A 21,117-nucleotide genomic window follows, 5' to 3' on the forward strand; every position below is an offset into this window, starting at 1 on the left:
TTTTTGCTATCTTCACACCGATGTCTCTCTTTCTCGCCTGGCTCTTCTCTCAGTCTTTGTGCTGTCATCCAACAGGTCGGTGTAACACTGAAGCAGGGTTCAGTTATCTATATCACCTATCCACCCATATCAATTGCATTATTCAAGCTGAGTATCAGGCTTCTACTGCTGGCGGTTGACATAAGCAGTTCTTTTCACCTTTTTTCTTACCTTTTTAAATTCATTTTTATTATTATTTACGTCTTTTTGAAGAGATCTGGCCACGAAGGCAGCTGAAATAGCAACATATGCAACATCACAGGTTTATCAAGGTATTTTAAGTAGCCATAAAAGACTGGATTGATTATAATGTAGGTGCAAACTTTAGTCATGGAGATACTTGCAAAGCAGGTCATTTCTTTATTTTATATATAACCCTTAATAATAATAATAATAATAATAATAATAATAATAATTCATTTTACAAATATAAGCAAAGAAATTACATATAAAAGAGTTGTTGGCACAACATCATCTCCAATAGATAGTTTCCCTGAATATGTAGCATTAGAGGAAAATGAAAAATAATACAAAAATACGTTATTGTTCCGGCTATTAGTAAAGTTATTTTTAGGGGTGCTAAGATGAAATTTAGGGATGCTTGAGCACCTCTGAAAAGGGTCTAAACTCACCAATGTCCACCACAGACACAGTTTCCAGTATGGTGTCTTACTATTATAAATAAATTCAGTGTATCCAGGTCCGAGTTGTGAAATGATCATCTCCTGTCTCAGCAAATCTTCTCGAAACAAACAGTATTTTAGTCCAATTTACAGACACAGTTTGCTGCTATTACACAACAGGTCTAAAGTTTTACTGCTGGATGGCTTCAGGTTTTGGCACTTTAATATCCCATAAGTGAAACATGCACAGAATTAATTAACACCAGACCATCCCTATTACCAATAAATTAACGTGGTATTATACGACTTATCATGGATATAACAATTCAGATTGTAAACTCATTATGATGCAGTTTTGCATCCATGGACTAAGTAAAATAATAGTTTGTTAAATGCATCAGTGATGTGAGATACCGTCACATTAACATTTCTTCAAAGTCTAAACTGGACAGGATGTTGTTTTAATGTAAAGACAGAAAAAGGATGGAAATAATGCCATTTATTGCTCATGATTACATGATAAAACAGTATTTCCAAAACCTGTAACTATGAACAACACCTTTCGTGAGGTAGATATAAGACAGCAAATAACTTATTTAAAATTGTATGGCTGTACTTAGATCTATGGACGTTTAATTTCTAGACATTCTTTTTCATGCAGATATTTTGACTTGCTAACTGAGCACAAGCGCAGATCGATAACTTGGCCCCATTACATCCACATACCGAGTGGAAACCTCTGCCGTGAGAAATGTCTGTGGTCTTTCTGCCAATGGAAGGCTGGACTGTACAACTTCAGGCATGAATCAGTATGTCTAAAGATAACTGAATGATGAAAAACAATCAACAAACCCTGACACAACAATGCTATTATCAAAGAAAATGAAAAAAATATATATTTTTGTCAGTGTCACACAGAAAATGATGATGAATGCCCATTATTTTACTACCATAAACATGGAGATATATATTTATGCACTACCAGCTCCTCTCTCCTGCTCCAAGAATGTACAAATACATACAGCTCAAAATTCAGCTAACAAAACTTTAAATAACAAAACAAAATCCCTGATGACATTAACACCATTCTATTCTTAAGCATATAGTATTCAGCAGGATTCAGAATTAACAGTCTGAGCACACCAAGATACAGTGTCAAGACTGATTTCACTTTTCATGTGTCTCAGGTCATATTATTGCTCCACAGCAGAAGCAGAAATATACAACCCCCATAGCTTCTTTCTCATTAACAATAAAAACGAATAAGCTGGTTTTTCATGAAATTTGGTAGAGAGGTGGAGGAAAGACGGGAACCACCCCACCACCACCACCACATTTTATTCAAAGGGGACCCATTATGCTTTTCTTGCACCTCCATATTTGTATTCTAAGACTCTAATAGCTCCAATAGTCCAACTCTTTAGTCTAACTTTCCTCTGCCCAGCAGGTGGAGCAGGTGGGTGGGGTTTCAGTGCTTACTGTGAGAGTTGTGTGACTGAGATAATTAGGGATTTCCCCTCTCTTCGACATCATAGAGAGTCACAACAAGAAAAAAAAAAGTCTCAAATTGTGAATTTAAGCAGTCTGCAACCTGAACATCTGGCTCACAGGAATAATTATACATAAACTGATCTTTTTGGATCTTTGGCGGTCTTTAAATGAGCATCTGCACATGTAACAGTACATCTATGAGAGAAAAAGCACAGCAGGTCCCCATTATGTTTAGTTTGTGAGCACATAGTATCATCTGTCTCTTCTCCTGTGCCAATTCTTTTTAGTTTTAGATCTTTTGTTAACTCCTGGCATCAAAACCGTAGCTGGAATCACAACTATTGGATAAAGTCTAAAAGGTGTGAATACCTCTTCAGTTTCATTAGGCACCTTAGCCTGACCTGTCATTGCACATTCACTTTAGAAAATCTAGCAATAAATAACACTTTCACCTTGCTGAGTGTTCAAAACATTTAAAATCACACATTGCCTTTTTACAACCATAACAAAGAATACAAAAAGATTTTTCTTAAAGCAAATACATTCAGTGCCCGTGGTGTCCTGAGGAGGTCGATGGTGGCTGTAGTTTCTCAGACTGGCGATCTTTGGTTTCAGTGTCTGATGATGAATCTGAGTCCTGAGCCTGTTGTTGCTTCAACCACATGTCTGCATACAAACCTCCTTTTTGTAGCAATTCCTCATGTCTAGGATGGAGAAAAGATTGATATTTATTTGTTTATTGGTTTGCTGGTCTGTAGCATTCAGGTGAGTGCTAACACAAGGCCACGGAAGAAGGACATCAGCAATCATCTTAAAGAAGCAGCTGCTGCTGCCAAGCAGTGTTTATAGGGATATTTCCAAACAACTTGAAAACCATAATTCTACAGTGGAAAACCTTCAAAACAGCTGCCCATTCATGCAAGGAGTGGACGTCGCAGTATATTCACTCTAACGTAAGACTGTGCAATGCTTAGAGAAACCACAAAAAGAGCTGCATCTCAGACTCTACAGGCATCCGTTAGCATGTTAAATGTTTATGTTAAAAGTTCATGTTAAAAATTCATGACATTGTGATTACGAAAAAAGAAAAAAGAAAAAAAAAGAAAATCGCAATCGACAGATGAAAACAAAGTGGAGATATTTGGCCATAATGCACAGCACCACATTTTGCAAAAAACAATATTGGCAAAAGACCTCATAACAACTGTCAGCACTATAGCAGTGATGACTTGGGCTTGTTTTGCAGCCACATGACCTCAGTACCTTGGGCATGAATTACATGGTCATGGAAAACTTTTCTTTTTCCAGGGTAGAATGATGGACGGCATAAATTTTTAGTGACTTTAAATCACAACAATTGGGTGCACGTTTGAATTTAATTTGAATTTCCTCTAATCCACTCAGCAGCAAATTTATGGACTACCTCCAAATTCAACTTTGCGTTAAATGAACAGACAGGACACAATTTGATGTTCCAGCAGAACAATGATCCCAAGCACACATCGGTGTTTTTTTTAATGGATAAAGCAAGCAAACATTAAGCTTTTGAAATGGCCTTTCCAAAGTTCTGACCTCAGCCCAACTGAAAATTTATAGACTATCAGGGCTCTAGACTAACTTTTTGCCACGGTTGCACCAGGTGCACCAGCACAAAAGTTAGGTGCGCCCACTGGTGCGACCAAGGTTTTTATTTAGTCGCACCATTGAAAAATTTGGTCGCATTTGCGACCCGAGGTCCCGATTCACAAGGTCCCGATTCAATTCGAGTCAATTTTGCCTCAGACAGTCAGAAATATTATAACTCTGATCATATGTGAGACTTCATCAGAGGTGTGAGCATCACAGCAGATGCATTTGTGTCAAAGTAACTGAGAATAAAACACAGAAAAACATGAAGGAGATTTTCCTGGCAGATAACCTTAATTAGCCAAATTTTAAAAAAATTTACATTTCTTCAGTATTGAACAGCAGAAATTAGGCTTTCTTGGCCGAGGACATTTAAGTAAAAAAAAACAAAACGCTGCAAACAATGGTCGACTGGTGGGCAATAAGCGAATGAATAATGCTGAAAACATGCTGATTCAGTGAATTTTGGTTGGAGAGAGACAAAACCCACAGCTCAGAATCTAGCACAAAAAAGACGTAAACACAAAGCGCAGACCCGCCAACGCATCAGAATCAGTGAGCTGTCAGCGGTCAGCCCCAACGGCGTGTCCGTGTACGTGCCGTCGGGTGAGAAAGCCGAGAAAGAGAAATCTGATTCTGATGCGTCGGGTCCGCTCTGTGTTTATGTCTTTGTGTGGAATCTGTTTAGCTGCTCTCATTTACTGTTTCAGCTGTTTGGTGGTTGTTAAAATAGTTTTGAGAGCTTTAACCTGAGATTCTGGCGTTTCTGGCAAAATACATTTATATTTAAAAGTCTTATAAAAGTTTTTATATTAAAAAATTCAGGATTTAATGAATTGATATCGCTTTATTCAAGCTACTCACCTCCCTCTTCCACCTGCACTTTCAAACGTACACACAAAGGACTACGGGACAACTACAGGACCACGGTCAATCATAGAGGTCCCGCTCCTGACTATCTCTGATTGGGACACACGATAGGGGCATGATGTCTGTCAGTTGTCAACACGGAGACTTTCAGAGTTGCCGGGACTTTTTTTTTTTTTTTACTGGAACAGCTGGTCGCACCGGTGTGACAGGATTTTATTTAGTTGCACAATTGAAAAATTGGTCGCACTCTAGAGCCCTGACTATGCTTAAAAGTTGTAACAAAACTAAACAGTTTCAATGATATCGACCAATTCTGCCAAGAAGACAGTGAGCAAAAATCAAGCCAGAATAATGCCAGAAGCTTGCTGATGGCTAGCCCCAAATTATCATGAGATTAATGCTCATGATGACCCTCTGTAAACTTTTCACAGATTCCTATGAATGCTTTATTTTTCACAACTGTATGCGTTATGGCAGGAGTTTCATTCAAAACAATCAGGCACACTTACCGTCCACGCTCAGCAATCCGCCCTTCATTGACAACCAGGATCTGGTCTGCTGCGATGATGGTGGACAACCTATTACAGAGCAATAACGGACCCACAAGTCATCGGTGAAATAAATGAAGATGGATAAATTCACTTAAAAAAACCTGACAGTACATGAATTTATTTACCTGTGAGCTACAACCACTGTAGTACGATTGGCACAGACTTTGGCCAGAGAGGCCTGGATGTTGCGTTCTGTCTGTGTGTCCAGGGCAGATGTGGCCTACAGAGAGATAATATTAGAAAACTGCAACTAACAGCAATGAGTTTACACTTGAGATGACAGTTCAGTCACATACCTCATCCAGCAGGATGATTTGTGGTGCTTTGAGGATAGTTCTGGCGATAGCCACCCTCTGCTTCTCTCCTCCACTCAGCTTCAGTCCTCTTTCCCCCACCTGGGTATCATAACCTGCCCGACAAAAACACAGGAAGAGGCTGAAAAAACTTCTTGCAATATAGAAGAGACTGCAGTTACACAGTGATCATCACTAACTACACTTTAGAACATTTTAAAAATATGGCTAACTTCAGAAATATACATTTAAAAGATATAAACTTAGATTCAATTTAAACACCCACGATTTTATTAAAAGTATGAAACAAATCTTTGAAGTCACAATGCTGAATAAACTGAGGGATTAATGTGCACGTTACCATCAGGGAAGGTCATGATTTTGTCATGGATATCAGCAGCGAGTGCAGCCTCCTCCACCTCCTGGTCATTAGCAGTGGTGCGACCGTAGCGAATGTTATCCCGGATGGTGTCGTTGAACAGCACGGTATCCTGGGGAACCACGCCGATATGAGCTCGCAGAGATGTTTGTTTCACCTGAGGAAAGATGATGAAGATAAAGTAATAAGAAGTCTAGTCTGTGCAATTATAGTAATAACAAAGACTTTATGACTTCTGCAATAAGAGAATTGGCTGATTTGTGTTTCACTGGATTAATGACTTCATTATAATGTAGATTTCATATACAGCTGTCGACTGGATGACTGGAAGTTTCAAATATTTCTCACACAGTAGCTCTGGTGCCAAACCTCTTACCTTTGATATATCCTGGCCATCAATGTGAATGCAGCCTCCCTGAACATCATAGAAACGGAAAAGCAGTCGAATGATTGTGCTTTTCCCAGATCCCGACGGCCCAACCTGAAGGTATGTTAATAATCTGTAATGTTAGCAACACCTTAACTGCTCAATGTAATGCTGGAAAGCAGGAAACATCTCGCCTCAGACTCACCAGTGCAACTGTCTGTCCTGGAAGAACTGTGAAGGACACATCCCTGAGAATCTCCTTGCTGTAAAGCAGTAAAGAAATTTATAAGAGCCACGCAAGAACACACTGAGACTGAAGTTTTAAGAAAAGAAATCAACGCAAAAATAAACCAACCCGTTTGTGTAGCTGAAGTAAACGTTTTCAAACTCCACTTTCCCCAGTTTAAAGAGAAGGCTTCCTGCATTTACTTCATCCTTCACCTGCATCAGGCAACATATAAAGACCATAAAAAACTCAAAACACATAAAAACCCCCCACTGATATCACCGCTGCAAATATTTACCCATCTATAAACATACCTCTTGATCTTCTTCGAAAAGTTGGAACATGTTTTCCATGTCAATAAAGGAAGTCTGGATCATTCTGCAGGGAAAGAAGAGAGAAACCAACAGTTGGCAAAAGGAACAGGAGTCAAACAGAGTTTTGGTAAAAGCAATACATAATCTCTATATTTTTTTACCTGTAGTATGTCCCAAACCAGTTGAGTGGGGTGTACAGCTGGATGATGTAGGTACCGAAGAGAACATAATCTCCAACCTGAGGTTAGAGTGGTTTTTATGACACTTATAATAATATAATAACAACATAATTGCATAGTTTTGGAAATGTGGAGAGGCATAATGCAAACCATTATTACAAAGTCAATACCAGAAACGTTCCCTCTGTGACAAAGTATGCACAGAGCAAGGAACCAGCCAGCAGTCCTGCTCCAATGATGGCGTTCTGTGTTTGATTGAGTAAGGCCAGAGATGCCTGGGTTTTATACTCTGATTCCTACAACAGGAGAAGGAAACAGCAATTAAATATATGACTCCATTCCTGAGACCACTAAATTAAACATTTTTCTCTACCTCTGTGATCAGTGTCTCAGTTTTAGTTTTGGTGAAATACAGGAACAAATATCTACATGCAAACCCAATAACAGTTGGTTAAATGTCTCTTAGCAAGTGATTTTGCTTATTTTGGAGCCATGATTTAGTGACATAACACCCAACGATGTCCAAGAATTTAGAGGTAGTCCTCAGCAGCAGAATATTATGGATTGTCTAAATATTGTCCCAGGAAAATCAAAGCAGCAAAATCACACAGAAAACACTGAATTCCAACATCCAGTTATTTCATTTTGTCTTTGTTTTGAAATCAAACCTGACATAAATTTGCTTCCACGCAGCATCTTAATGTTAAAAGCTATCTCAAAGGTAGCAATAACTAGAAAGACCGTAGGAGAGCAGGTTTATTCTGACTCCTGTTAAAGTAAACAAAGACCAGCTTAGGGAAAAAAACAGCAGGGGAAGGCGTGGCAAGCCGTGGAGTGCCAAAACCGGTTGATAAATGCACTTACCTGATATTTTAAGATTGCACCCTCAAACCGGCCGACCTCATAGTTCTCTGCATTGTAGTATTTTACCTATGGAACCAGAAAAAACTAATTGTATTTTAAAGTGCATTTTAAGATGAAAGAATAATAAAAAGAAAAGTAAACTTCTTTATGAACCACAAACTTATTTAATTTACCGTCTCAAAGTTTAACAAGGAGTCCACAGCCCTGGACTTGGCAGTGTTATCCATCTGATTCATTTCTCGTCTGTACTTGGTTCTCCATTCAGTGATGATGATCGTCAAGGCTGGCAAACATTTGAATAAGGAATTACTACACAGTCAAAGAGGATCTGAAATCTATCTTAGCCAATGCTGAAGTACAGAAATGTTTTTCACACTTGAAGTTTATTTTTCATTATTAAACTGGGTCAAAGTGAAGCTAGTTGAGGTTCAACATGCATAACTTACTGAGATACAGGGTCATGCAGATGAAGACAATAAGGCCAAACCAGGCATTGAAAAGAGCGCTGAAGTAGATGATGGCGATGATAATATCAGCAATGGTTGGAAAGATGCTGAACACTATGTAGCTGTGGAAAAACACCAATACCTGAGTTTAATTTTTCTTCAGATTCTAACATGAGAGAAGCATTTAAGGATAAAAACATTGCCTAACAGAATCATTATTTGAGTTATTACTAATTGTTAATAATTATTGTGATCCTGTTTGATGCCATCTTACCTGAGCAAGCTATTAATGGAAGCTGTGCCACGATCAATACTTCTCAGTACTTCACCAGTTTTGCGGCTCAGATGCCAGCGCAGAGAGAGGGAGTGCAGGTGGCCAAACAGATTGACTTGAACCAGTCGATTGGTGTACTGCTGCACGCGGATCCAGAAGAAAGAGCGCATGTTACTGACAAATCCAGAGGAACCTGAAAAGAAGAGAGGTTGGTGGTCAGAATAATGAAGCAGCCTTAATGCTAGTGTGGCATGTGAGGCTGATGCTCATTGTGCAGCTCTCTGTGGTACTACAATGTTCACTGGGCATCCGTGAAGTAAGTCCTACCTGCTCCTCCACCCTGCATGAACTTAAGCAGGACATAAATACACACTGTAACGGCTACAGTGTGCCAGCTGCTGCCATCAGTCAGTTCATTCACTGAAAAAAGGACACAGACATCAAGGAGAATGAGACAAAATGAGGCTTTCAAGCTGTGGTGAAAAAAAAAATCAATGAATAAATAAAAAGTATTATGAGATTTTAATCTGACTGCAACAATGTCACTGCAGTGCCATCAGTGTGAGTGACTGAACATTTGAGTCTATGGTGCATGATGACGAAGGCACATCACTCACCAATATTCTTGTAGTAAATGGGTACAAAGACGTTAATAGCCCTCTCCACTCCCAGCAGCCCCAAACAGAAGAGGACCAGCAGCTGGAGAAACTTGTTGCCTTGTGGCCACATGTAAGGAACAAGCAGACGGACCTTCTTCCAAAATCCCTTCCAGGTGGACTGGTTCTCCTCTGATCTTCCCAACAGGCTCTGACCCAGAGAAAGATATGAAACCATTAAAACAGCGTTAATAGAGTATATAAGCAAAGCTGCTCGTGTGTTTTAATATACAGTGGAAGTGCCCTGTCACTACCTGTCTACCGTTTTCTACGTCACGCTCATCTTCATTTATCAGTAGCATGTAAGGTCTCCTTGGCAACCCTGGAGCTTTGAGACCGATGAAGAAGAGCAGCCCAGTGCTAATGTAGCGCATCATCCACAGGAACAACTGCACCTGAAGTTTTCATAGATGTTTACACACACATCAGCATGGATACAAAACAGCGTTTAACACAGTGGTAACACAATGCTAATAACACAGTAATGTGAATATGCTGAAGACTGTTAAGTGTTTTATTGAACAGTTACCATATATCTAGGTAGTGTACTATTACAACATAATTTACTATTAAAATAGCACTTTCATAATGTTGACTTTATGGGATGAAGGATGCAATACAATAACATTTTGCAAAGCAAGTACAAGTAAAAGCACTTTAGGAAAAATCAACAACTACATTAAAAAACTTTGCAAAGGAGAAAAACTACAAGTCATGCTTGCAGTTATGTAGTCAAAAAACTTTCACTCAACTCAACTCCTCCCCATGTGGGAGGAGCAAGATCCTGTCTTCTGATTTGATTGGTTAAGAGTGCAGGGTTTAGGAACTGAAAGTCAGACAAGCAGTGACTTAGCAAAAAAGGTTGTAGCGTGCTTACTGCCAATTTATTTTGCTTTGTTTACTGGGCGGAACCTTGATACATGAGTCAGATTACACTGCTCTGTGGAGTGGCTCCGAAGGCAGACTTATCTTTAACCTTTGGCTCATAAAGGTTTAAACACACACTGAAGTTTAAACAGTTAAAATGCTGTATACAGGAATGAACTCTACCTACAATCTAAGATCAACTAAATGGGTAGGAATGGGGATAAACTGCATAATGCAAGGTAAACACAAGTGTAAGCACACATATTTTGAAAATAGTCTTCACTTCTCTGTTAGGTTCCTGGAACACAATGGTTAAAAAAATATCTTATGTGAGTGTTCACCTGTTGTGGTTTGTTCTCCAGGCCCCACCACCACTGAGGACTGTACCAGGAGACAAAAGCCAGGTTCTCAGCACAGAAAGCTACAGCCCAGAACAGCAGCAGGACGGCACTGTGTCCTCTTGTCCGATCCGACACCAGGACCCTGCGCCTCTCCACCCTGAGTAGAGCCATAGCCCAGGCCCATCCCAGGATGGAAAAGCAGCCGTACAGCACCACATACCCTGGAAGTTCATCTGCATTCGTGGCTCTCCAAATCATTCCACCCAGAAACTGGATGATCAGAAAGACGTGGAGGACCTGCTGAAAACCATAGAGGCAGGAGCGAGGAATGAACTTGCGCTCCATTTGCGTGCCATACTTTTGGTAGCATATGCAGTGGATGGTGCCAAGGAGGAAGGAGAGGGAGAGCAGGATGGTGGGGACCAGTGTGAAGTAGAAGCAGGGGGCGATGCCTTCATCCACCCAGGTTATGGAGATGAAGGAATTTGCTTCACAGTAGCTCTGCACAAACACCATGGCTGCAGCTAGGAGAGAGAAATCATTTTAAAATCCTAGCAGCAAATCCTAACAAAGACATCCCGCCTGTACGAGGTGTTTTATAGTATACCTAGAAAGAGGAACTGCTTTGGCTCTTTTACATTAGGCACTGATTTATGCGATAGTAGTAAAAAAAATCACCGCGGTACCTGTTACTGCGCTAAATATTGTAGGCAGAGAACTGCGCAAACACACGAGAAAACAAAGTGTGAAAGGTTAGCGCACCAGCTCAGTGGCACAAGAAGCTAATGTGGCTACAAGAAAAGGAAACTTATAACTATCAGACTACATTTCAGAGGGTCTAGAGATAAAACCGGCTGTTGTTGTTAGTTTTTAACATTACCTTTCCCAGGCAGGCAGCTGTGAAGTCCAAACACTGTACACAGTCCACTTGTTAGTAACCGAGGCTACTCCAGGGAGACGAGCGAGTCCTCCGAGCTGTTATTAGCTTGCTTATCGTCTCTAACTGTAGTTCAAACGACCTTCAGTAATGACACCCAGAGCACAATAACTCACAGCTATGTGTCTGTCATTACTACCACCAGCTGTGTGTAGTCATGCTTACAAAGCGGTTGTCCTTGTAATGTGTTCACAAGTTAAACAACCGCTACCATGACTCGACAGCATTACGTTACACAACAGCGCCTGCTCGCTCTACCTGAACCTCAGCGCCCCCCAGAGGACGTCCACGGAACATGCAGACCAACAGGGGAACGACAGGCTTAACCTGTATCAAGTAGCTTAAAATGATATTTTGAGATATTCAAGTAATTAGCAAGTATTAAAAGGCTACAGCAAGGGTGTCAAACGTCACACTGGATTGCTCTGGAAAGTGTGAAGGGCATAAATTTTGCACTGTGCCCAGTATTTTCATAGGTTTCACACCTTTACCACTGATACAGTCTTCTCCTATGACCATTCATACTACATCAACATAATTAAGTTACAGATAAGCAAATAAATGCTAAAAAATGAAAGTGTTTTTTCACTGTGTAACGTGTCAATAATAATAATAATAATAATAATAATAATAATAATAATAATAATAATAATAATAGTTAAAAAAGGACATTTCCTTTTAATTAACTAAAACTTTCAGTTTTAATATTACAGGACAGTCTGGACAGTGAGCTACCAGAACTTTTTCTTTATTTTGATTGATTGATTTTTTTTAAATACAATGTTGTTTTTTTTAATTTACTACATCAGCATTTCTCAATCTTAAGTGTAGAAAAAAATGCTGAAATTGCACTTCCTTGTCTTATATCAAGACTATCTCTGGGATTAAATTAGTATTTAAACTTCTGTACAGTGACATAGGGGAATTTCTCTGGTCTGGCCCATTTAAGATTCAAGTGGACTGTATGTGGCTCATAACCACAATTTAGGATGAGTTTGATCCCTAAAGTTCTGTCTAAAAATGTGAAAATAAAATGAAAAACCTTTTTTCAGTACAGTTGTACTTCTTCGAAATGCACAACATGTATGTAATAAAGAAAGCTATTATACAATTTTTAACCAAAACAAAACAAAATGAACCTGAAATTAAAAATAAACCACATTTTAAAAAAAACTGTTTATAAGACTAAACTAAACTAAAATCAAAATTGATAAGAAATGTAGAAATTCCTCATTAGGTTTAGCTTATGTGTAATGATTCAAACACAGAAAGTTACTACGAAAATGTACATCTCTGAGAATAATATAGCTATAGTATGAGAAAATTCACAAACTACTCCTTGTCTTGTACAAAAAGAGCTTTCATGAGTACTGTGGCGAGGATGAGCTGACCCTGGAAACGGCACGTAATAGCAATACGTGCCACATTATTAATATCAACATGCAGCAGCAACAAGTGTGTTTATTTCACTTGAAAGTGTAGTTTAAGGTGGTCTGAAAAGCTTACAGGGTCCAGCAAAAAAGAAAAGTCTCAAAAGGAAACAGTCCACATGACACCAAATAAAACTTTCAATACATCTGCAGAGAAATGATGAAAAAATATGGAGCATATCCTGATGGAGTGTGCAAAAGAAAGAGCTTGTGATAGCTTATACTTGTGCAGCCATACACAGAACAGAAAAAGGATGGCCGAGGGGATGAAAAAGAGGTAAATCTTATCAAATGGAGCCTTCAGAATGGGCACAAAGAGATGCTAGAGACAGGCAGAGGTTTAGTATTCTGCATGCTCCTCAATGTAAAATTGCAAAGACTTTGTATATCTTACTATCTACAGTGAACGATATCAGCAAAGCATTCAGAAAACAATCAGGAGAAATCTCTGTGTGCACAGGACAGGGTCAAAAATCAGTGTTGTATCTGTGATCTTTGGGCCCTCAGACAGCACTGCATTAAAAACAGGAATTCTGTCATGGAAATCGCTGCATGGGCTCAGGAACGCTCTGTTTGCGAACATCAACAAATGCTCAGAAGATCATCGGAAGATATGATCCAGAAAGGGAGCCATCTACTCCAGCCTAATGCTCATTTAATATGGAGTGAGGCAAAGTGGAAATGTGTTCTGTGTCAGACAAATGTGATGTGAATTTCCTTTTAAAAAATATGGATGGAGAGGGACCATCCGGCTTGTTATCAGTGTCTCTGATGGTATGGGGGTGCATTAGTGTGCAACTGTTTGCCCTGGAAGAGCAGAACAAACACCTGCACTGTTCGTTCAGAGTCGCCTTGCCTTAAAACAATATCAAAATGCAAAAATGCTTCATTTTCCCTGTTAAAGGTGAGATTCCCCGCATGTACTTCATCTTGAATCCTTCACAAAGGAACAAATAAAAACATTGCTTGTCTGTTAACAATGCTCCTCTTGTTCTTCTTCAGAAAGTTTGAACATGTTTTCCATATCAATGACAGATGGCTCTGTATTCGAAAAAAAAAAATCACAGCACTTTAGTAAACACCAATACATCTGACAATCTGTGCTACTAACATTTTTTCTGTATTTTCAATTTTATTTTAAACAACAAAGATGACATTTTAAGACAGAATATGTTTTTTTTCTTCTTCTGTTATTTTTCTACCACATCGCATTATAGTCTTGTTGAATCTTTGTCCTGCACAGCTGCTGTACACTGCTTTTCAGTGTGTCACATGATGACTTTGCAGTAAACAATACAGTGAATGACATTTCCGCCTAAGTTTTTAAACAAGTCTAAGAATGGCTAACTTGTCTGCCTTTCTCATTTTGCACTTGGCACTGCCTTTTAATGGCACCACGTTGAGTCTGTTCGGCCTGTTCCTGAGTCTCTGCCTCAACACCAGCCCCAGGCCCCCGTCACAAAGACTGTTTCTAAATCAGCTGCAGTTTTATCTCTTCCTGAATCAAAGAATGTACTTCCTGCTCTACAAATTGTTTCTGAATCACAGCCTACAAACAAAGTCGGACAGGTTTGAGTCACCTGACCTTCCCTATCTTCCTGAATTTCACTGACACCTCCCATCTTCTTGAGTCAGAGTCTGCTGCCGTCCTTGTGGCTGTTACAGAAACTGCTCCTAAATAAGATTTCTTTTACAAAAGGCCCTTGGGTTGACTGACATGAAGACAGCTTCTTCGTCTGTTCATCATTTAGCTTCCAGCCTCCTTCACACATGCCATGATAGTCAATGCAACTGCCATTAACTCCCAGCACAAGGTGCTTCTGTCATTCACACTAATGTATTATCCTGTTCCAGGGCCATCTTAGCCATTATTGGAAGAGGTACCATGGCCACTGCCTTCTAGTACATCCCCAGTTTTACATCCCAGATACCAGCACAGAGAAAGGGTGTGCAGATGGGCTAACAGATTCACTTGAACCAGCCAGTTGGTGGAGTGATTTATCTTCTTAACTCTGCCTCAACTGCATGAATAATCACACGTTTGCCAAACTGTAGGGAACAATCAGAGGTACCTTCTCCCAAAAACCCTGCCAGGTAGACTAGTTCTCTTCTGATCTTCCCAACAGGCCCTGTCACAAACGTATTAGTGCTTAAAACTGCATTAGACAGAGTAAAGCAGCAATGAAAATACAATTAACTTGGCATCTGTCCACTGTTATCTGTCTGCTACATATCTCCCGCTCGTCTTCGTCTCCTTGGCAAGCCCGGAGCTTTGAGACCAGAAGAGCAGAAAAGCAGGCGCATTAGCTACAGGAACAACAGCACCTCAGGGGTTCAGAGACGTTCACGCACAGATCTGTATAGATACAGAACAGCAGTTAAACCGCGTGTTAACAGAGGACAGATGTTAATGCAATGCTCATAATGTGTGTGATGTGCAATATGGGACAGTAAAAGCATTATGAGCATGGGAAAAATCAAACAGTAGAAAAACAACAACAACTCATAAACTACAAGTCATGCTTACAGTTATGTAACCTTCAGGTTTCACTTAAGGCTTGGAACTCAGTGTTCAGGGAAAAGGTCCTGTCCTCTGATTTGATTGGTTAACAGGGATTTAGGACCTGAAAGTCAGACAGAGCAATGACTCAGTAAAAAAGGCTCCAACGTGCTTATTTTGCATCACACTTTGATTTGCTTTGTTGGGCTGATACTTCATACATAAGACAGGTTGCACCAGCTTTGACGAGTGGCTCCACAGGGGACACTTTTATAAAGGCCTTTAATAAAGAACATTTGACCAATTAAGACCATTTAAACACACACTGACAGATTTCATTATTATGATGCATATAGGTGTGTACTTTCAGATCAATTTGACAAACAAACCTAGCTTACCTGATAATCTTAAAAGGCTAGGAGTGCTACTGTAGTTTGCATATTTTGACCAAATCCTTTTAGTAAAAGTCTTCACTCTATTTTTTGGGGATTTTTAAAAAATGAGCAAATAAGAGCATTCACCCCTGTTCACACTGGTCTCCGATTGATCACCACCATTGGACTGTACCAGGAGATACAAATCAAAAAACTTAGGAGGTGATGAGACACACCTGGAAATGAAAGAAATAAAATTACAAGACAGATTGCTCCAAAGATGCAAGCTCTTGCGTTCTTATATTATGCCAGGTTACATGTGCAGTGAGTAATGAAAGCAGTTGCAACATAATCTTATCATGTGACCTTGTTAGATAAATGTCTGCACTGAAAGGCAGCAACAAAGTAGAGAATCAGTAGGTAACCTTGTAAAAATAGTGAGTGTCTATGCTGCCATGCCATCCCTCTGAACCTGCCACAGAGGAAGAGCCTTGACACAGACAAAACTATCATGAATCGTGTAGTCATAACCAGCAGTCATAACAAAGGCTTATGAGCTGCAACTGAAAAAAGCAACATTACAAGCAATATTTCTGTCACCACAATCCAAGAGGGATAAAAAATCGTTTCCCTCTAATGCATCCTTTTACAGTGTAGAGCAGGGATGGGAAACATAAGGCCCAGTCTTGGCCCGGCCTGACAAAGACTCCAATCTGGCCCACTGGACAGCTTTGAAAAATATGAAAGAGGGCATAAATTTTGGAAATTTGACTGTATTTTTATAAGCTTTACAGCTTTTTCTACTGATAAAGACCTCCCCCCATGACTATTCTTAATATGCCAACACAATTAAAACACAAGTAAAACAGTTAAGAAAAGTTTTTTCACTATCTAGAAATTTCAGGTTTTTTTTTTTTTTTTAACATTTTAATGTACTTTTTACAGTGGCCCCACATAAAAAACAAAAACATATTCTGTGAATTACAGGACAGCCTGGGCAATGGTACTCAAGGAGTCTTACTCATTTCTTTCTTACAAGTTAAGCCCGAATGTTGACACATTCATGACAAATCACGAGCAAGAGCCGAAGTTTTGTCTGTTGCTTACAGCTGTTTGCAGGAGTCTTTACACAGAGATCATCATATTTGCTGTATTAGACAGCAGCAGAAGTCTCCCCTGAGCCTTTCTAAAGTGAGAGCATTCTTGGAGTTCATGCTCAGTGGTTCGTACATTATTGAAAACTATGACATGATTGGTTGACGTGAAAATGACACACTAAGTGAAAACAAATAAACAAACAAAACACCAAAATAGCAACAGTTTTTGATTTTTTCAGTATGTGACTTGGATAGGAGAGTAACCTTTATTAGAAACTCTGTTTCATGGTTTCCAGATGCTGAGCGTGTCTCACATTACAAAGATTTGAATGATTTCCTGCAATGTTACAGGGTGGTCAGTAGATGGCACTAAATACAAAGGTATAATCAGGAAGCTCGCATCATCAAGTGTTCAAAACTTCGATGATGATGCTCACATAGGGTGAAAAAACACTTTGTGGGAGATACTGGGTGACCGATGGCATTATGTCAGCATGTCTCTTCAGACTAAAAGAATATTGTGAAACTTTAATACTTTAAAAAGGAGCAACATCTTGTGGTGATGAGAGGGTCAAAGTAAAGAGTCTTTCTCCTCCAACCATATATTCAGAATTTAATAAAAAGTGGAGGAGTCCCTAAACATCCACCTGGCTCTTGTGACCTTCCTATGGGGATGAATAGAAGACTCTTAAGAATAAGGGCCTCTGTGTGTGTGTGTGTGTGTGTGTGTGTGTGTGTGTGTGTGTGTGTGTGTGTGTGTACCCCCATATGAACGCAGAAAAAAAGGATTTCCTGATGGACTCTGCAAAAGAAAGCAAAAAAGATGTGAAGTGATATTTTGGTTGGGGCTCACACTCACACACGCACACATGGAGCAGAGGATGAAAAAGGGGTAAATCTTATCATTTAGAACCTTCACAATGGGCATAAAGAGCTGCTAATCTGCTTCATCTCCCCGGTCCCTTTGTGCGAGTGGAAATGGACCTTCTGTCCACCGGCAGCTTGTCACCCCGCTCTTTTGTCCTCCGGTGGATGTGATGGCCTGCCCATCACAAACCTCATCTCTCTCCCCCTTTTGTGGGGACCCGCGCATACAGCCCTCAGCTGGAGTCCTATAAGTCCTTTAGGTGTCTTTTCTTTTATTAAATCCTACCTTTTCTCTCATTCTCCTTTATTCTTCTTTGTTTGCCAGAGGCTGCCTGACACGTATGGATTGTAACAGGCGGGGATAAGACGGATGTGTATGCCAATCTAAATCCGTTGATTTAGTGAGAAGAGAATATTGGTGGTGTTAGGAGTGCTACATCCGATCTCATTAGTACTAAGGGCGATCAATAAAGCTTTTGGGTCTGCTGAATGCAGCGTTCACTGAAGGACTGTGCTTTGTGAGTTTGTTCTTTGCCTTGTGCTCACTGGCAGATGACCTTTGCTACCTTTAATACTCACAAATCACCCGTGATCTATTGGGTGGCAGGACTGGCAACCAAGACAGCCTCTTCATATAGTGGATTTAGTCTGGCAAGCATCTACTTTGCTTTTCAGCAAGGTGCTTACTCCAAATTATATACTTACAGCACCTGATGACTATGAGCCTGTTTTTAAAGAGGCAAGCACTTCTGTCAGAACCAACACTCAGTTAAAAATCACATGCAAATATACAAATACAGGATATTTACATGCAGAATTTCTCCCTGAAAAGACAAGCGTGCCAAGTTTTTTTTATTTTTTTGGTTAAAACATCTGGTCCAGAGGCTTCCTTGCTGACGCTAGTCTGCAGGGAAAAAAGGGAACTTTTCATTCATGAAGTTTTCAACCTGCTCCCTCACTGTGGTACTTGAGCAAACAGCCCCGCCTACAGTTTCTGTGCTGAGTTGTGGTTTGCTTGTGTCACGGATTCTTTGTCATTTTTTTTCTGATGCTTTATAAATGTAGCTCAAGCCTTTTACACAGATGACTAGCTTCCCAGCGCTTGGGTTGATGACCTCCAGAGGAAGCAATGTTCGAAAAAGAGCTTTCCACTTGGAAGGACCTGGACTGAGCTTGACATTGTGTCTCCGAGGTTGAGCTTGAACTATCTGACCCTTGCGGTCCACTGAGAGCAGTTCAGCCACCTTTTCTACAGTGAGGAGAACAGCGCAGAGGATAAGATCTGCTGTCAAACTGCTCTTGACAAACACAAAGGGACTCACTCCACTGCTACTGAACTGAACCCTAGCTACAGTCCTCTATTTAAGGCAAGGGTGGATAGGGTGGATAGGGTGGATGGGGAGGGGGGGGGGGGGGGGGGGGGGGTGAAAGCCAGCGTGTGAGTGAGAAGTGGTGGAGAAGGAAAGAGGAGAGACAGAGAGAGAGGCATTGTGTGAAAGATAACTCAGGTTAAAGGAGCAACAGTGAGCCAACAGTGTGGAGGATCTGTCAGAGACACAGTGACAAACAGGTTGAGGCAGAGATGCGTCTTTAGAGAAGATGCACAATCCCAGAAGTAGTCTGTTTACACATTCCTGGTACAACGGAATGAAAAACTACAGCAGGATCTTGTTTCTCCACCCCCCTACACACAAACACATGGATATGCAAGATATGGATGGATATGCAAGCATATTTAGACGTGGTTTCTAAGCTGAAAATGATGTAAATGGCAATCTGTGATGCTGACAGGCACCTTTAAAAAAATCATCTTAGAGTCCTTTTACCACAAGGGGCAGTCCCAGATTGTGGCAACAGGGCAACACATGTAGCTTCCTTAATATGCAGATTATCAGTGCATTAATCAATGAAATGGCTTATCGTGTGTGTTATGCACTCAAACCTCAAGGCTGACATGCATTATGCATAAGATTTTATGACAAACAGTAGAATAAATATTATTGTGTAAGACTCACTGGAGACTATACTGTAGCCATAGTCAATGCTTTGTAGCAAGTAGCAGAATCAATCTAATGAACCCCTTTCCTGCAAGAAGCAATGGTCTGTTTCAGCTTTCTACTAACTATAATAATTATTTTAAAGATGAATTAAAGTGCAGCTGAAAATTGAAGACAAAATAAAAGTAAGATGCAAATACAAAAACACTAAACTAAACACCCCTCAAGTGGTAAACAAAGACACTGAACCATTTAATGGAGATTACATTTCCAAGGTGGTCCCAGTCTCCACAGCACAGATTGAACAGTCGTCTGCTTTCCCCTCCTTACAGTCACAGATTTCTGGGGGGGTTTCGACATTTTAGCTCTTTGATGAGTAAAACCAGCTCCTCGTGCGCTCCAATGGCCTGCTGCAAATGTCGTGAGGTTGATGTGTTTGACCTTCAGATAATGCAACTTCTGCCAAATCCGCAACACCACAGTGAACAGCAGAGGCTTTAACGTGACCGTGTCTGACTCCGAACGTCACGAGATGGTTGGTGAAGCAGAAAAAAAGGGGGAAAAAAAAAAGGAAAACCCACATCTTCAATCTCAGTGACTGTGAAATAACTATGGCATGATCCTGGTTGGGTAGCTGTCATGAACCAAGCAGCCAGGAACACACAGGCACAAATGTAAACTTCAAAAAATGGGTTTTATTATACCCCCAAAAAGGACAAGATGATTACAAAAATTCAAAATAACAAAAAATAAAGTCTTTAAGAACCAAGTGGGCCCATAAAAGAGGTTAACTTAACAGACCGCTACTCAAAAATCACTTAACAAAAACATAACTCAACAAACTGACCTGCCCAAATGAGAAACAGCTCCAGTTATATAGCAAATGAATAAACCATTATATACACCAAAGGTGAAAACTAAAGAGATAACAGATAACCATCATTCAAGAAGAACCCCATTCCCCCTGCATGATCACAATAGATGGTCCATTCCACTTTATTGGCTTCTGCATTTAAACCAGCTCCACCTTCAGCCTCCTCTTTCAGCCAAACCAGGAAGGACTGGAGCGGAGGTCAGGTAACTAAGTATCTCAGTTGTGTGGTTGCATGCATCCATCACACACTCCCCCCCTTCAGCAGTGAGCTGGAACAGCGAGAGAGATAGTCCGCTGTGCAGTTGTTCTTGCCTGCGATATGCTGAATGGTAAAACGGAATGGCTGCATCGCAAGGTACCATCTGGTGATTCGTCCATTCGTATCCTTCATTTTCTCCAACCACTGGAACGCCTTGTGGTCAGTTTCCAGTGTAAATTCCCGGCCTAGGAGGTAATACTTGAGGGAATCAAGTGCCCACTTGATTGCTAAAGCCTCTTTTTCCACCGTTGAGTATCTCATCTCTCTTGGGAACATTTTACGGCTAATGAAAGCCACTGGGTGTCGCTCATTGGGTGGTCCCTGTAGAAGAACAGCCCCCAGACCCCTGTCAGAAGCATCAGTTTGAAGAATAAAA

The 21,117-nt window shown here is 40.3% G+C and overlaps 1 protein-coding gene across 1 annotated transcript; it reads right to left on the reverse strand.

Annotated features, from left to right (window-relative positions):
- Positions 1-1,425: 1,425 nt before the first annotated feature.
- On the reverse strand, positions 1,426-11,887 carry LOC308394685 (ATP-binding cassette sub-family B member 6-like). Its single transcript, XM_080879119.1, has 20 exons — positions 11,287-11,887; positions 10,407-10,930; positions 9,453-9,593; positions 9,160-9,349; positions 8,870-8,962; positions 8,543-8,735; positions 8,269-8,390; positions 7,996-8,105; positions 7,823-7,888; positions 7,129-7,254; positions 6,941-7,017; positions 6,780-6,843; positions 6,595-6,680; positions 6,445-6,502; positions 6,249-6,353; positions 5,855-6,029; positions 5,497-5,609; positions 5,326-5,420; positions 5,159-5,227; positions 1,426-2,857 (listed from the first exon to the last, which is right to left on the reverse strand). The coding sequence occupies exons 2-20, from the start codon at positions 10,920-10,922 to the stop codon at positions 2,698-2,700; spliced, it is 2,559 nt and encodes an 852-aa protein (XP_080735245.1). The 5' UTR covers positions 10,923-10,930; positions 11,287-11,887; the 3' UTR covers positions 1,426-2,697.
- Positions 11,888-21,117: the final 9,230 nt, after the last annotated feature.

Source organism: Rhamphochromis sp. 'chilingali', assembly GCF_963969265.1.
Source record: "Rhamphochromis sp. 'chilingali' genome assembly, chromosome: 3".
In the NCBI taxonomy this organism is placed as follows: domain Eukaryota; kingdom Metazoa; phylum Chordata; class Actinopteri; order Cichliformes; family Cichlidae; genus Rhamphochromis; species Rhamphochromis sp. 'chilingali'.

Coding starts and splice junctions, on each gene's coding strand:
- LOC308394685 (XM_080879119.1), bottom strand. CDS start 10,922: ATGGTGTTTGTGCAGAGCTACTGTGAAGCAAATTCCTTCATCTCCATA. Junction 9,350..9,452: donor ACGTAGAAAACGGTAGACAG/GTAGTGACAGGG, acceptor TCTCTGGGTCAG/AGCCTGTTGGGAAGATCAGA. Junction 2,858..5,158: donor CGGATTGCTGAGCGTGGACG/GTAAGTGTGCCT, acceptor TCTCCATCCTAG/ACATGAGGAATTGCTACAAA.